The sequence below is a fragment of the Rhineura floridana genome, chromosome 2, assembly GCF_030035675.1.
Source record: "Rhineura floridana isolate rRhiFlo1 chromosome 2, rRhiFlo1.hap2, whole genome shotgun sequence".
NCBI classification, from domain to species: Eukaryota; Metazoa; Chordata; class Lepidosauria; order Squamata; family Rhineuridae; genus Rhineura; species Rhineura floridana.
Window position 1 is genome coordinate 221,638,491 of NC_084481.1, and position 16,703 is coordinate 221,655,193.

Consider the following 16,703-nt stretch of genomic DNA (forward strand, 5'->3'; position numbering starts at 1 on the left):
TGATTATCTCAGGTTTTAGAACACTTGAAATGAAATGTCTGTTTCAAAATGTTACCATACCTGTGGTGAATTATAATGTCACCCCCCTCCACGCACACAGACACACAAAACAGAGTTAGTGACTACTGAATAACAGATGCCTGAGGCGTTTGGCAGGATCTGTGCAAATCCATCCTAGCTAAGCACTAAAAATTACACTTGCATTTCCAGCTTCAGCAAGATATAGAGAACAGACAAAGACGGGATTCTTCTATCAAAATGAGCGATTCGCAGGTGAGTCTAAGACTCTGATAAACAGCAGTTACGCCCTTCAATACAGAAGAGCATTGTGCTGAAGCTCTTTAGAGAGAGTTATGTCTAGTTCATCTTCTCATTGATATCTGGCCCTGGAAGTGAATGCATTTACAAATCTTGGTTAGCAGAAGAATACTTTCCAGGCTCATTCCCGTTTGCAAAACCACAGAGGGTCAGTCCATGCGGGTCTTGGGTATGAACAGTGGAGACCGGTGGCTCTGACATCAGTGGGACAGTGAGCTGTCGAAGGTGCGAAAGCTCCTTGAAAGTTCAGACTAAAACCCAGAGTGGATTCACTGCACCACTGATGCCAATCTCCACCAGGTGTAAAGGTTGTATATTTGGAGAAGAGAGAGAGTCTCACACTTAAGCACTCCCCATACCACATACAGAACATGTAGTGTGTGACTGAGCATGTTTGTGTCTTCATGCATAACCAGACATGCACTATCCACATGATTCCTCCTGTACAAATATGCAGCGGATGTTTCACTTGGATGCTGCATACACATGCATAGAAGTACGCACACAACTTGTTCTACACATGGTGGAGGCAGGCTTGTGTGTATATGGGTTTGAAATATGCATTCAAGCCTCACGTCCGTGTGAACCAGCCTTCAGGCTTTCTCAAATGTTTCTGTGTTCCAATAAAAGTTTCAACACTGGCCTTGATCCACAGATGCTCACACAACACTGGGGGCTGTGCCACACATGCATTGCTGCACAGAAGATTCTGGACTCTCTTGAACTCCTTGCTGAAAATAGTAATTACATTTCTGCATCCAAGAAAGTCAAACTCTGTGCCAAGAAATGCTGGACTCTGCAACTATTATTTGCATTATTTATTCTACAATGTTTTCTTTTCCACATAGTTCATTCTGCCTTTGCTTGCAATGGAATGGGTATAGACACAGAGAAGACCCACTTTACCCCTATTCTAGCTGGTGAGATTGCAGCAGGCACTGCCCATATGCTTTCAAACACATTTTTACAGCCCTAAGAGCTAGAAACTTGCTTTTAAAAAAAGAGAGAACTATGCCAATAATAGTTGGCACTGTCAGTACTGAGCCCATGAATCATCTGTTGCAGGAAGAGAAAATATAGGCCTGGAATCAGTTCCTTCCCCAAAACAGTTGATGGTGCTATCAAAACTGACACAGCTGACTAGTTATTCAGCACGTCACGTGTAGTCCTGGTCAAGTAAGGCAGAGTAGTGTTTCTCAACCTTTTTCAGCTCATGCCCTCTTTTAGCTCAAATAAAAATCCCACGCCCCCTCTCAAACCTGCCTCCCCTAATTATTTTATTTGGATTTGCAAAAAGTTTGAAACATCGTTACCCTAAATTATAAATAGCAATTTGGGGCTTAATAACAAAAATGAAATATCATACTTACATTTTTTTAAAAAAATGATTTTTTTGAAAAATCCACATAAAATTTCAAAGAGTCAGCTTCAATTACTATTAATGTGAGCATTGATGCTGCATGCTTGTCATAAGCTTTTGGATTCTGGGCAACCATGACAACCTTCAGATCGTATAATAAGCTTTGTACAATCTTCTCACCTTCCAAACATAACATTTCATACTTTTATATTTTAATATTGTTCATTTTTATGTATACTGTACATATTTTTGGAAACCCTCATCCCCCCTGATATCTCCATATGCCCCTCCCCCAAAATCTTCATATGTCCCCATGCGGGGTCATGCCCCATTGGTTGAGAAACAATGCTGTAGAGGATCTATGTATGGATTCCCCTTGCTAGATTCAGATGCAATCCACTACTGTAGTAGCAGTAGTGACTTGTGCCGTGCAAAATTCTTTTTAGAAATGTTTTCATTAATCCTGACAACAAAGAAAAATCATTTGTGTATCCATTTTAAAGAATAGAAACTAAATGTGTTGTTTTTCTATGTCTATTTCAAGCAGCCTTCTTTACCCTGAGGTCTTCCAGATATTGTTTTATTCTAGCTGTCATCAGCCCTGGCCAGCATGGCCAATGGCCAGAGGTGATGGGAGTTGTAGTCTAGCAACATCTGAAGAGTCACCAGTTGAGAAAACTGACCTAGAGACTAAGCAGATACTTAACAGTAAGCTTAAGATATAATTTTGAACATAAATAAATAAGAGTAGGGCTTCCTGGTCCCATGCAGATGACATGATTTAATATAGAGTGGACATCATTTTAAACTGGAAAACTCTGTGGTTTCAGTTCCCCAGACAGTTTTATATTGCTTCTGAGTTTGTGCAAATGAACCTAGCAGTTCCACTGATGTCAGTGTAGTTTGCTGGATTATGGATGCCAAGAATTTTGATCTACTCAGGATAATGACAGGCTGAAACCACATTGAGTGGGAAGATCTCCAGGTAGATTTTTCACAGTCAATCAAACTGTTTACCCAAGTTGCTTCAATACCTAATTCATTTGCTGTAGGGCAGCCACACCTGTGAAATGAAACAGGATACGCAGGTGGTTGGGGCTGCTGAGAATTGTATTGAATGTGCCCATTGAACCACTACATGAACATTCACATTTCAAAATGAGGCAAATCGAATAACATTCAAAGCATTGTAATAGTTGTGCAACAGTCTCTGGATGGTAAGAGTACTGCCTTGGGAAGCAGTCAGTGGCTTAAAAATGGGTGGGGAAATCTTTTTCAGCCCGAGGGCCACATTCCCTTCTGAGCAACCTTCCAAGGGCCACATGCCAGTGGTGAGTGGGGCCATGGGCAGAAGTGGGTGGAGCAACAAATGTAGATTTTACCATTGTACAGTACTCTAGTTTCTACACACATTCACACAGACCTCTGTGTCCTCTATGCAGACAAACAAGATGCATGATCAGAAGAGCTAATGAAGGGTGTGTGGCCTGGGAAGAATTCTGAGCTCCAGACAGAGAGATCTGACAGGATACATTCAGCCCCTGGGCCTAATGTTCCGCACCCCTAGTTTAAAATGAGAATTTGTTGCTGTGTGTGTTTGTGTTTGCTAAATTTGGTTTAAATGCAGCACAGCAGCAGCAGAGTAACAGCGGATGTTGAAATGCGAGTGTGCCAGCGTGTGTGTGCGTTTACCTAAGAAAGCAGGCTTTTACCCTGCATCAGGATCACTGAGACTGGAGACTTAGTAAAATAAGAAAAGCTACTTTATTTATAGAAATACATAGTAGATGGAAAGGCAAACCTAGTTCTAACTAACTAACTAAGTTGGAGGCATAACACCCATATGTAGGAGTTAGCCCCATGGCTTGGAGAGACAGCAGAGACAAAAGGAGTCTCCTCTCTCCGGGACAGTCGGAGAAGAAAGAAGAGGAAAGGGCAGGAGGAGGAGCGGCAGGTAAGCTTCCCTGAAGACGTAACAGTCTAGTGACAGAAGGAAGTCAGTCAGAGCACCACAGGTAAAGGTAAACAACCCTATCCATCTGGAGGACCCTAGCTTTATCTCCCTTCTGGAACACAAACAAAAGAACAAAACAGGAGTTGCTCTTGTGCCACTTCCAACAGAATTCGCCTTCAGTCCTAAACACATATACTTGAAAAGAATCTATTTGTTTCAGCAGAGATTACTTCTAAATTACATTACTTCTAAACTTGTGTTATTTTATAAAACGGTGTTAAGCAGAGACATTTCAAATGAACTGGGTGGGGTTCTATTTCACTACATATTTTGAGAGCCAGTATGGTGTAGTGGTTTGAGTGTTGGACTAGGATCCAGGAGACCAGGGTTCAAATCCCCATTCAGCCATGAAGTTGGGTGATCTTGGGGAGTCAGTGTCTCTTAGCCTAACCTACCTCACCGGTTGTTGTGAAGATGAAACGGGAAGGGGAGGAAACATGTATGCCATCTTGAACTCCTTGGAGGAATAGCGGGATATAAATGTAATTATAGATAGATAGTATTGAATTTTCATATTAGATTAGAATACTGGTTTTCTATTCCAAGCACTGCAGAAAGATCTCTGTATCAAGAAACTATCTTCTAACAATTAGCCATATTGGACCATTAAAGAAAATTAGTGACATTCTCTATTCAAACCCGATTCTGATCAGGCATCGCAGGAGGGCAAAACCCTCATGCTAGGGCTATTCACAGTCATCAAACAGCAAGCCCACAGCAATATCCTATTGAAAACCTTTGCCCATCCATTTCATACCACAGTAAGTTTGCTAGTCTTTCACATACTAGAGATCTCTGGAAATACTCCTTTGATGCAACCTCGGTTGAGTTGATGTTTATGAAGTTGTGACATTTGCTGATGTTATGACATGAATGTGTTGAACAGATTAGAAATGAGGATTGATAAAATGCCTTTTGGGCCATCTAGGAATCTATGGAGGTGACCTTGCAAACAGAAGTGGAATCTGGGGCAAGTGGATTTAGTGTGGCCGGCGGAGGAGCCGAGGGGATATTTGTGAAGCAAGTGCTCAAAGAGTCCCCAGCATCAAAGTTATTCAGTCTGAGAGAAGGTATAGTACAGTCTTATGTTACATTATGATTTTGCTTTAAGGAAAGTGATAATGAAGCTAATATACATTTTAAAATATTGGATAAATTAATTCATACTTTTTTAAAAAAAATGCATTTTGGACTATCTACAGAGGAGAGCAAAGTGGGCTAAACCTTTTTAAATGAATGACTGAATACCAGTGGAGCTGGGACTAATCTACTTACAGTGCAATCCTATTCATGTCTATTGAGAAGTAAGCCCTCTTTGAAGGCAAGAGAGCTTACTCCCAAGTAAGCTGGTACAGGATTGCAGCCTTAGTCCATTTATCTATGATTATTTTGATGGATCACGAGCTGAAATCCAAATGCTTCAAGTCTGTAAAAGTAGCTGTACACACACACACACAAAACACCTCAGGAATGGTCATATAAGCCAAGGGTCCATTCAAACTTTGAGACACAGCTTTGTACACCAGGGTGATTTCCTTCCCTATTAGATGGCCATCTGCAACCTGGTTTTGTGAATGTCTAGATAATGTGCTCACATTGCAGGCTAATCTCTGCATTCAGTGTTCTGAAAATCTCTGAATAAGAGCTGGCCCACATTCTACATAACGCAAGTATGGGGTGGGTTATTTCCATCACGTGGCCTGAACCGCTGATTTCTTGTGGGAAGGAGGGGTCTCTGATGTGCATGCAGAATTATGGTACCTGCAAAGCTATAATGGAAGAGGGTGGAGTTCTTGTGGTCACAAAAAGAAGACTTTCACTTTGTTTACCTAAGAGATGGCTGAGGGTCATGAGGCAATTTACTAGGTCATTTATGGGCCAAGCCATATTTAGTTACATACCTCTGAGGAAAAATATGCCTGCCAGAATGGAGGATCTGGGAAACACAAGTTGTAGGTTTGCATGTTGTTGCTGTTTGTGCCTTGCAGGGCTATTCTGAGGCCATCGCCTTTGCATACGCAGGGACCTGACGGGCCAGCCTGATATTTTGCAATCCAATTAGTTTCTGCTACCTCTTTACAGGTGATCAGCTACTGAGTGCCACGATCTTTTTTGATGATATCAAATATGAAGATGCACTCAAGATTCTGCAGCATTCTGAGCCATACAAAGTACAGTTCAATCTTAAAAGAAAGTTGACTGGGAAGGAAGATCTTGAAGCAATACATTTTGCAACACAATCCAAAAAGGAAAAATTGAGTCAGGTAAGGTACACCTGTAAAATTACACTTTTTTGAACCATTGCAGCCCCTCTCCCCAGAGTGCTCCATCACACATGGTTCCAGAGGTTCCCTCGGCCTCAGAAGCAGCTTTTCAGAAAGTGCAGAGGCTGAATGGGTGGGAGGGGGAATCAGGAAAGCCCCACTGTGCAAGCGACGTTCTGCTCATGTGTCTCTGGATTAAAAAAAGATTGAAACTAGGGCAGTGGACAGACCTCTGAACTGCCCCATAGTTAAAATCCGGGGTGGGAGCATCAGGCCAAACCACCCTGGGTCAGCCTAAGGACCCCCCACCCCAGCTCGGAGCCACTCCCGAATATGTTCAGGGCGGAGCTCATGTTTAATTACGGTAAAAACCCTGTAATTAAACATAAGGCCGGGAGGGGGAAGATGTTGTGTCTTCTTCCCGTCCTGACCAAGAACAGGGGCCAATTGTATTCAAGGTCACTCCCTTCACTGTTGAGCCAAGGGAGCAATCCAAGAAGGTGCTGTTTTACACCACCCCTAAGGATGGTGAGGACTCCTCAGTGATCCTGGTTTGCAAAGAAAGCCCCTTGCAAACCAGTAATGTGCAGGATCACTCCCTCGGCTCATCAGCTGTGAGCTGAGGGAGTGATCCTGTGGGTTGTGCAGTGCTGTTTTGCAGGAAAGCCCCTTGCAAAACACCACCCCGCACCCCACAAAACCACTGCATCTGCTCATCAGCTGATGAGCTGAAGCAGCAATCATGTGGGATGGCGCTCAGGCAAGAGGGAAAGCCAAGGTTGCCTCATCTTCCTGCCTGATGCCCTGCCCTGTGATGGCCCCGGATCACTGTGGGTCATCCAATCCAACCTGTAGCAATTTGTGGCTATCTGAATCCAGCTTGGCCAAGGCTCAAAAACCATCCAAATGGGCCCTATTTGCTTTGGGCCTCAGCTGAATCCAGTGCACAGCCCTAATTAAAACATGTCAATATCTACCTGTCTGGATAGGCTTGCCTAAACAAAAATGTTTTAAGGAGGTGCTGAAAACATACACCAAAGATGCCTAACTGATGTCAATAGGCAGAGAGTTCCAACATATAGATACTACCAAACTAAAATATCAATTTCTTACAAGTGTGGAATAAGTATTATGTGGCATAAAATAATAATTATGTGGCAATAATATAAAAATATGGATAAATACAGGACTGGAGGCAAGTGGGTGTCGCCATAGCCAAAAATGGATGGAGCAATGGGCATGACTTATCTTTGTACAGTAGGCTACATTCTTGCCACACAAAATTCAGAGGTTTGCACACAAACACACCCTTCTCCATTGTCCACCAAAGCAAGCAAGAGGCATCTTCCCTTCTGTTTGCATGCAGCCCTCCTCTGAATTGCTAGGCTCTATCCCAGCTTCATGTACAATAGAACTCAGGTTAGTAGGTCTGAGTTTCAGGTGAGTCCCAACTGAAGTTTACAGGCATAGATTAACATGTCAAAGGACACTTTCTTGGAGAATAAAACAAGGAAGCCAGGAGCCAAAGCGGTATGATTTATGTATTCGTTCATTCATTAATCGTTTCCTATGAAGCATCTCAAAGCAATTTCAAAATGCAATAAAAACATATACAAAACAACTGCATATATAAAAACAGTTTTATAAACTGCATGTGTAAATAGTCATAGTCAATGTATTTGTATACCACTTTTTCCACAAAGACATCTGTGCTCAAACTGGTTCACATAAAAACAAACAATCTAAATAAAGTAGTACAATAACAATAAATAATTAATGGTTCATTTATCATACGTCACAATTCAAGTGAGCATAAAGCTTTGTTAATGCTTTCTTACTGTTTTGAGCTCAACTTGGTTGTTGGAAAAGCAATATGCAAAATATGAAATCAAATTAAATCCATTGCTTCCTAAAAGGTAATAAATAAAGAAATAAAATAAGTGGCAGAATTATTAGAAGAAGATGGAATATTATTGGGTGACAGCCATTACATCAGGCTGCAGCAGAGGAGGAAAGAGAAGAGATGAAGGTCCATTCTATCTGTGCAGCTACATATATAAACAATTAAAACAATTATGTATATAAAAATACATATATAAAAACAATTCCATATAGAAAAAAATCAAATAAATGCAAATTCCAACTGGAATAAAAATCTTTGCTTAGAATGCTTGATCAAAGAGGAAGGTCTTCAACAGGTGCTGAAAAGACAATAAAGACAGTGCCTGTCTGCTATGTAATGAGACAGAGTTTCAAAGGGTAGGTGCCACCACACTAAAGGCCTGGTTCTGACATTGTACAGAAGGGACCTCCTGATAAGATGATGTCTGCAGGTTGCCCTCTCAATCAATCAATCTTTATTTCTACCCCGCCCTTTTTCCAAAACTGGAACTCAGGGCGGCTTACAAATAAAAACTACACACAGGTAAAAAACATACAAAAATATACAATTAAAATAGAATTAAACTATTCGTAACATTAAAGACATAAAACTTACACTTAAAATACTAAGACAATTTAAAACTTTAAGAATAGGACCATAGAACAATACAACAGACCTTATGAGGCCCTGTGTTAAACATCTTCTAGTCCAAAACCCTGTCGGAATAAAAAAGTCTTTGCCTGCCGACGGAAGGATAGCAAGGAAGGGGCCATTCGTGCTTCCTTAGGAAGAGAGTTCCAGAACCTGGGGGCAGCCACCGAGAAGGCCCTATCTCGCGTCCCCACCAATCGCGCTTGCGAAAGTGTTGGGACTGAGAGAAGGGCCTCTCCTGAGGATCTCAACACCCAGGCAGGCTCATATGGGGAGATACGGTCTGACAAATAGCCTGGACCTAGGCCGTATAGAGCTTTATAGGTCAAAACCAGCACTTTGAATTGTGACCGGAAACAAACTGGCAGCCAGTGGAGCTGTCGCAACAAGGGGGTTGTATGGTCCCTGTAACCAGCCCCAGTTAGCACTCTGGCTGCAGCTCTTTGTACCAGTTTAATGAATGCAGTGATCAGCTGAGTGTATAAAAGATGAGACTCTTTTTTGTTATCCTGGTCCCAAACTGTATAGGGCTTTGTATACTAGTTGTTGTTGTTGTTACGTGCCTTCAAGTCAATTACGACTTATGGCGACCCTATGAATCAGCAACCTCCAAGAGCATCTGTCATGAACCACCCTGATCAGATCTTGTAAGTTCAGGTCTGTGGCTTCCTTTATGGTATCAATCCACCTCTTGTTTGGCCTTCCTCTTTTTCTACTCCCTGCTGTTTTTCCCAGCATTTTTGTCTTTTCTAGTGAATGATGTCTTCTCATGATGTGTCCAACGTATGATAACCTCAGTTTCATCATTTTAGCTTCTAGTGATAGTTCTGGTTTAAGTTGTTCTAACACCCAATTATTTGTATTTTCACAGTCCATGATATGCGCAAAGCTCTCCTCCAACACCACATTTCAAATGAGTTTATTTTTCTCTTACCTGCTTTTTTCACTGTCCAACTTTCACATCCATACATAGAGATCGGGAATACCATGGTCTGAATGATCCTGACTTTGGTGTTCAGTGATACATCATTTCATTTGAGGACCTTTTCTAGTTCTCTCACAGCTGCCCTCCCCAGTCCTAGCCTTCTTCTGATTTCTTGACTATTGTCTCCATTTTGGTTAATGACTGTGCCAAGGTATTGATAATCTTTGACAAGTTCAATGTCCTCATTGTCAACTGTAAAGTTACATAAATCTTCTTTTGTCATTACTTTAGTCTTTTTGACGTTCAGCTGTAGTCCTGCTTATGTGCTTTCCTCTTTAAGTTTCATCAGCATTCGTTTCAAATCATTACTGGTTTCTGCTAAGACTATGGTATCATCTCCATATCTTAAATTATTGATGTTTCTCCCTCCAGTGTTCACACCTCCTTCATCTTGGTCCAATCCCACTTTCCGTATGATATGTTCCGCGTACAAATTAAACAAATAGGGTGATAAAATACACCCCTGTCTCACACCCTTTCCGATGGGGAACCAATTAGTTTCTCCATATTCTGTCCTTACAGTAGCCTCTTGCGCAGAGTATAGGTTCCGCATCAGGACAATCAGGTGCTGTGGCACCCCCATTTCTTTTAAAGCATTCCATAGTTTTTCATGATCTACACAGTCAAAGGCTTTGCTGTAGTCTATAAAGCACAGGGTAATTTTCTTCTGAAATTCCTTGCTCCATTCCATTATCCAACATATGTTTGCTATATGATCTCTGGTGCCTCTTCCCTTTCTAAATCCAGCTTGGACATCTGGCATTTCTCGCTCCATATATGGTAAGAGCCTTTGTTGTAGAATCTTGAGCGTTACTTTACTTGCATGGGATATTAAGGCAATAGTTCAATAATTACTGCATTCTCTGGGATCCCCTTTCTTTGGAAGTGGGATATATATTGAACACTTCCAGTCTGTGGGCCATTGTTTAGTTTTCCATATTTCCTGCCCCCTTTAGGATGCACACCTTAACGTGGTGAGGGGGTTTGAGAGTGTTGAAGAAGCTGAGAGCAATGCCATCAGGAGCCTAGACCAAGAGACTAGACTCCTAGCAGGGGCACCCATGGCGGAATGGTCAAAGCTGAGACACCAGACTAAAATGCATCCAAACTCAGAGGAAGGCAATGGTAAACCACCTCTGAATACCTCTTACCACGAAAACTCTATGAACAGAGTATCCAAAATGCAACACGAGATAGTGCTGGAAGATGAGACCCCCAGGTCAGAAGGCACTCACCGAGCTACTGGGGAAGAACTAAGGACAAGTACGAGTAGCGCTATGACTAATGACACAGCTGGGTCAAAGCCGAAAGGAAGCCCAGAGGCTGATGCGCACAGATGCGAAAGGAGAGTCCGGAGTTGTACGACGCACACAATAGGAACATGGAATGTGAGAAGCATGAACCAGGGAAAGTTAGAAATTGTCAAGCAAGAAATGAAACGCATCAACATTACAATACTTGGTGTGAGTGAATTAAAATGGACTGGAATGGGACATTTTCAGTCAGGCAACTACAATATATTTTATGCAGGAAATGAGAAATCAAGAAGAAACGGGGTTGCTTTAATAGTGGGAAGTGATGTAGCAAAAACAATTAGGAGCAACAACGCAAGGTCTGAGCGAGTGATATCAGTGAGATTAAATGGGAAACCTATTAACATAACCATCATCCAACTCTATGCTCCAACGTCAAATGCAGAAGAAGAAGGAGAGATTTTACGCAGAAGTACAGGAGGAAATTGATCACACACCAAAACAAGATGTGATGATAATCATGGGGGACTGGAATGCAAAAGTAGGGAACAGAGAAGAACTAGGAATTGTGGGGAAATGGGGCTTAGGAGACAGAAATGAAGCAGGAGAAAGACTTATTGAATTTTGTGATTTGTTTCTTGCCAACACATTTTTTGAGCAACCAAAAAGACGACTGTACACGTGGACATCACCAGATGGTCAATATAGGAATCAAATTGATTATATTGGAAACAGAAGATGGAGAAGTTCCATACTTCCTGCAAAAACAAGACCAGGAGCAGACTGCGGTACAGATCATGAATTGTTCGTAACGAAAATCAGAGTAAAGCTAAAGAAGAACAAAGCACTCATAATGCCAAAATACAAGTTAAATAACATCCCAGAAGAATATAAAGATCAAATAAGGAACAGGTTTGAGGCCTAAACTTAGTTGACAGAGAACCAGAAGAACTATGGACTGAAGTCGGGGACATTATCAGGGAAGAATGCAAAAAGACAATACCTCTTGTTAAAAAGAGAGACAGACCTCAATGGATGACTGAAGAAACTCTTAAAATGGTTAAAGAGAGAAGGAAAGCAAAAGCAAAAGGAGATGGAAACACAGTCAGAACCCTAAATGCAACTATACAATGACTATTACATAGGCACAAAGAAAACTATTACAATAATTATTGTATAGAAATAGAAAAGGACAACAAATTGGGAAGAACAAGAGCTCTGTTCCAAAAGATTAGAGAAATGAAAGGGAAATTTAAACCACGAGTAGGGATGTTGAATAATCAACAGGAGAACACACTGACTGACCGAGATGAAATAAAAGGAAGATGGAAACAATACACTGAAGAACTCTATAAAAGAGATGACAGGATGACAGATTCATTCACGGAGGAACCATATGATGAAGAACCAGAAATTTTAGAATGTGAGGTGAAAGCTGCTCTTAAAATTCTTGGAAGAAACAAATCACCAGGAATAGATGGCATACCAATAGAGTTGCTACAAGCTACTAAGACTGAATCTGTCCAAATTTTGACAAAATGTATACTAGTACCAGCACCTTACTTAGCCTAGTTGCTAGTTGGCAGCCAGTGTAATTCTTTCAGCAGCAGTGTAATACAATGGTGATATTCTGCCCCAGTGAGCAGTCGAGCCACTATATTTTGCACTATCTGCAGCTTCTGGGTCAACCATAAGGGCAGCTCCACATAGAGGACATTGCAGTAATACTGAGCCATAACAGCTGAGGTTTTCCCATGTTCAGTTTAGGATTGGTTTCCACATCAGACAGATTGAACTATAACCAGTGATGGCATGCATAAAATGTTAAAGCTCAGAATCATTTTTTTTATGGAAGCAGCTCATCAGATAATTGCCAGAACTGGAAGTCAGCCTCCAATTTTACATATGCTCTTACGGAGATATTGACTAGACAACTGCAAGCTCAACATGGAATAATAGTCAAAGATGACATTGAATCCACTTGGTATATCTTTATTCAGTATATAAGAGACAACATAAAAAATTCCATACCAGTCTTTGGAAAAATCTGTTCAGATAAAATGAAAATGGAAAAGATACACTCAAGACCATTTATGACATTGTGATCATCATCTGAACTTTGTTTGCCTACTTTGTACATATGATATAAACATACAGATCGCATCTGGGGAGGGGAGTTTGGGGTTCTGTATAGTTTTATTTCATGTATTTATTTATTATTTGATTTATATCCTACCCTTCCTCCCAGCAGGAGCCCAGGGCGGCAAACAAAACCACTAAAAACACTTTAAAACATCATAAAAACAGACTTTAAAATACATTAAAACAAAACATCTTTAAAAACATTTTTAAAAAGCTTTGAAGGCATCTTTTAAAAAAGAGAGAGAAAAGGTTAAAAACATGTTTGTTTGTTTTTTAAAAAAGGTTTAAACACATATTAAAAAGCAATTCCAACACAGATGCAGACTGGGATAAGGTCTCAACTTAAAAGGCTTGTTGAAAGAGGAAAGTCTTCAATAGGTGCTGAAAAGATAACAGAGATGGAGTCTATCTAACATTTAAGGGTAGGGAATTTCACAGGGTAGGTGCCACCACACTAAAGGTCCATTTCCTATCAGGTTCAGATCCCTGAACCTGAACTAACATTTGCAGGAAGGGATTCTGAGGAACTGAGACAAATAGTGGTAACGAGAGAGGAAGTTCTAAGCTTAATGGACAATATAAAAACTGACAAATCACCGGGCCCGGATGGCATCCACCCGAGAGTTCTCAAAGAACTCAAAGGTGAAATTGCTGATCTGCTAACTAAAATATGTAACTTGTCCCTTGGGTCCTCCTCCGTGCCTGAGGACTGGAAAGTGGCAAATGTAACGCCGATCTTCAAAAAGGGATCCAGAGGGGATCCCGGAAATTACAGGCCAGTTAGCTTAACTTCTGTCCCTGGAAAACTGGTAGAAAGTATTATTAAAGCTAGATTAACTAAGCACATAGAAGAACAAGCCTTGCTGAAGCAGAGCCAGCATGGCTTCTGCAAGGGAAAGTCCTGTCTCAGTAACCTATTAGAATTCTTTGAGAGTGTCAACAAGCATATAGATAGAGGTGATCCAGTGGACATAGTGTACTTAGACTTTCAAAAAGCATTTGACAAGGTACCTCACCAAAGGCTTCTGAGGAAGCTTAGCAGTCATGGAATAAGAGGAAAGGTCCTCTTGTGGATAAGGAATTGGTTAAGAAGCAGAAAGCAGAGAGTAGGAATAAACTGACAGTTCTCCCAATGGAGGGCTGTAGAAAGTGGAGTCCCTCAAGGATCGGTATTGTGACCTGTACTTTTCAACTTGTTCATTAATGACCTAGAATTAGGAGTGAGCAGTGAAGTGGCCAAGTTTGCTGATGACACTAAATTGTTCAGGGTTGTTAAAACAAAAAGGGATTGCGAAGAGCTCCAAAAAGACCTCTCCAAACTGAGTGAATGGGCAGAAAAATGGCAAATGCAATTCAATATAAACAAGTGTAAAATTATGCATATTGGAGCAAAAAATCTTAATTTCACATACACGCTCATGGGGTCTGAACTGGCGGTGACCGACCAGGAGAGAGACCTCGGGGTTGTAGTGGACAGCACGATGAAAATGTCGACCCAGTGTGCGGCAGCTGTGAAAAAGGCAAATTCCATGCTAGCGATAATTAGGAAAGGTATTGAAAATAAAACAGCCGATATCATAATGCCGTTGTATAAATCTATGGTGCGGCCGCATTTGGAATACTGTGTACAGTTCTGGTCGCCTCATCTGAAAAAGGATATTATAGAGTTGGAAAAGGTTCAGAAGAGGGCAACCAGAATGATCAAGGGGATGGAGCGACTCCCTTACGAGGAAAGGTTGCAGCATTTGGGGCTTTTTAGTTTAGAGAAAAGGCGGGTCAGAGGAGACATGATAGAAGTGTATAAAATTATGCATGGCATTGAGAAAGTGGATAGAGAAAAGTTCTTCTCCCTCTCTCATAATACTAGAACTCGTGGACATTCAAAGAAGCTGAATGTTGGAAGATTCAGGACAGACAAAAGGAAGTACTTCTTTACTCAGCGCATAGTTAAACTATGGAATTTGCTCCCACAAGATGCAGTAATGGCCACCAGCTTGGACGGCATTAAAAGAAGATTAGACAACTTCATGGAGGACAGGGCTATCAATGGCTACTAGCCATGATGGCTGTGCTCTGCCACCCTAGTCAGAGGCAGCATGCTTCTGAAAACCAGTTGCCGGAAGCCTCAGGAGGGGAGAGTGTTCTTGCACTCGGGTCCTGCTTGCGGGCTTCCCCCAGGCACCTGGTTGGCCACTGTGAGAACAGGATGCTGGACTAGATGGGCCACTGGCCTGATCCAGCAGGCTCTTCTTATGTTCTTATGTTCTATGTTGTGCAGAACGGACCTCCTGATAAGATGGTATCTGCAGGAGACCGTCACCTGCAGAGCACAGTGATCGACTGGGTATATAAGGGATGAGACGGTCTTTCAGGTATCCTGGTCCCAAGCTGTATAGGGCTTTGTACACCAAAACTAGAACCTGGAATTTGGCCCAGTACCAAATGGGCAGCCAGTGCAATTCTTTCAGCAGTGGGGTGACATGTTGTCGATACCCTACCCCAGTGACCAGTCTCGTTGCTGCATTTTGCACCAGCTACTGCTTCCGGACCAACCTCAAGGGCAGCCCCACATAGAGTGCATTACAGTAACCCAGCCTGAAGGTTACCAGTGTGTGGACAACAGTGGTCAGGCTATCCCAGTCCAGAAATGGCCACAGCTGTCTTACCAGCCAAAGCTGGTAAAAGGCACTCCTAGCCACTGAGGTCACCTGAGCCTCTAGCAACAAAGGTGGATCCAGGAGCACCCCCAGACTACGGACCTGCTCTTTCAGGGGGAGTACAACCCTATCCAAAGCAGGCAACTGACCAATTATCTGAACTTGGGAACCACCAACTCACAGTGTCTCTGTCTTGCTAGCATTCAGACTCATTTAGTCGTCCTCATTCAGCCCACCATAGAGTCCTGGCAGCAGTCCAGGGCTTGCACAGCCCTCTCCCAATTCAGATGTTACAGAGAAATAGAGCTAGGTATCATCAGAGTACTGCTGACACCTTGCCCCAAATCTCCTTATGACCTCTCCCAAGGGCTTCATATAGTTGTTAAACAGCACGGGGAACAAGATGGTACCCTGCGACACCCCACAGCACAACTGCCAGGGGGCTGAAAGACAATCACCCAACGTTATTTTCTGAAAACGACCTCGGAGATAGGGTTGGAACCACTGTAAAACAGTGCCTCCAATACCCATCTCATCAAGTCAGTCCAGAAGGATACCATGGTCAATGGTATCAAAAGCTGTGGAGAGATCAAGTAAGAGTAACAGGGTCGCACTCCTCCGTCCTTCTCCCGATAAAGGTCACCCATCAGGGCGACCAAGGCTGATTCAGTCCCATAACCAGGCCTGAACCCAGACTGTAACAGGTCAAGATAATCTGTTTCATCCAATAGTACTTGCAATTGCTGCACCACAACCCTCTCAATCACCTTCCCTAAGAAGGGGGTGTTTGCAACCGGGTGGTAGTTGTCGCAGACCAATGGGTCCAGGGTGGGCTTTTTCAGGAGAGGTTGGATCGCCACCTCTTTCAGGGCAGCTGGAACCACTCCCTCCCACAATGGTGCATTGACCACACCCTGGATCCACTTGGTCAAACCCCCTTGGCAAGCTTTAATAAGCCAAAAGGGCAAGGGTTGAGAGGACAAGTTGCTGGCTGCATCATCGCAAGCACCTTGTCTGCATCATAGTTTCTTCTCATGTGTTCAGGTTATATATTGTAACATTGGAAAATGACAAATAAAAACTTAAAAAAAAACAACAGAAAGCTTAGAAAGCTTATTTTTCAGCAGGTATCTATTGTCTTGAAGTCTCTCGGTAACTCTGTTTTAACACTGTGATA

The 16,703-nt window shown here is 42.1% G+C and overlaps 1 protein-coding gene across 2 annotated transcripts in view; it reads left to right on the forward strand.

Moving 5' to 3' along the window:
- The window catches only part of LOC133377724 (neuroblast differentiation-associated protein AHNAK-like), a 99,911-nt gene that overhangs the window by 60,134 nt on the left and 23,074 nt on the right, over positions 1–16,703 (forward strand). For both annotated transcript variants that reach the window (XM_061612296.1, XM_061612295.1), the window contains 3 exons: positions 211–273; positions 4,621–4,762; positions 5,775–5,956. In XM_061612296.1, the coding sequence (XP_061468280.1) occupies positions 259–273; positions 4,621–4,762; positions 5,775–5,956 (339 nt within the window). In that variant the 5' untranslated portion in view covers positions 211–258. The remainder of the gene's footprint in view (positions 1–210; positions 274–4,620; positions 4,763–5,774; positions 5,957–16,703) is intronic.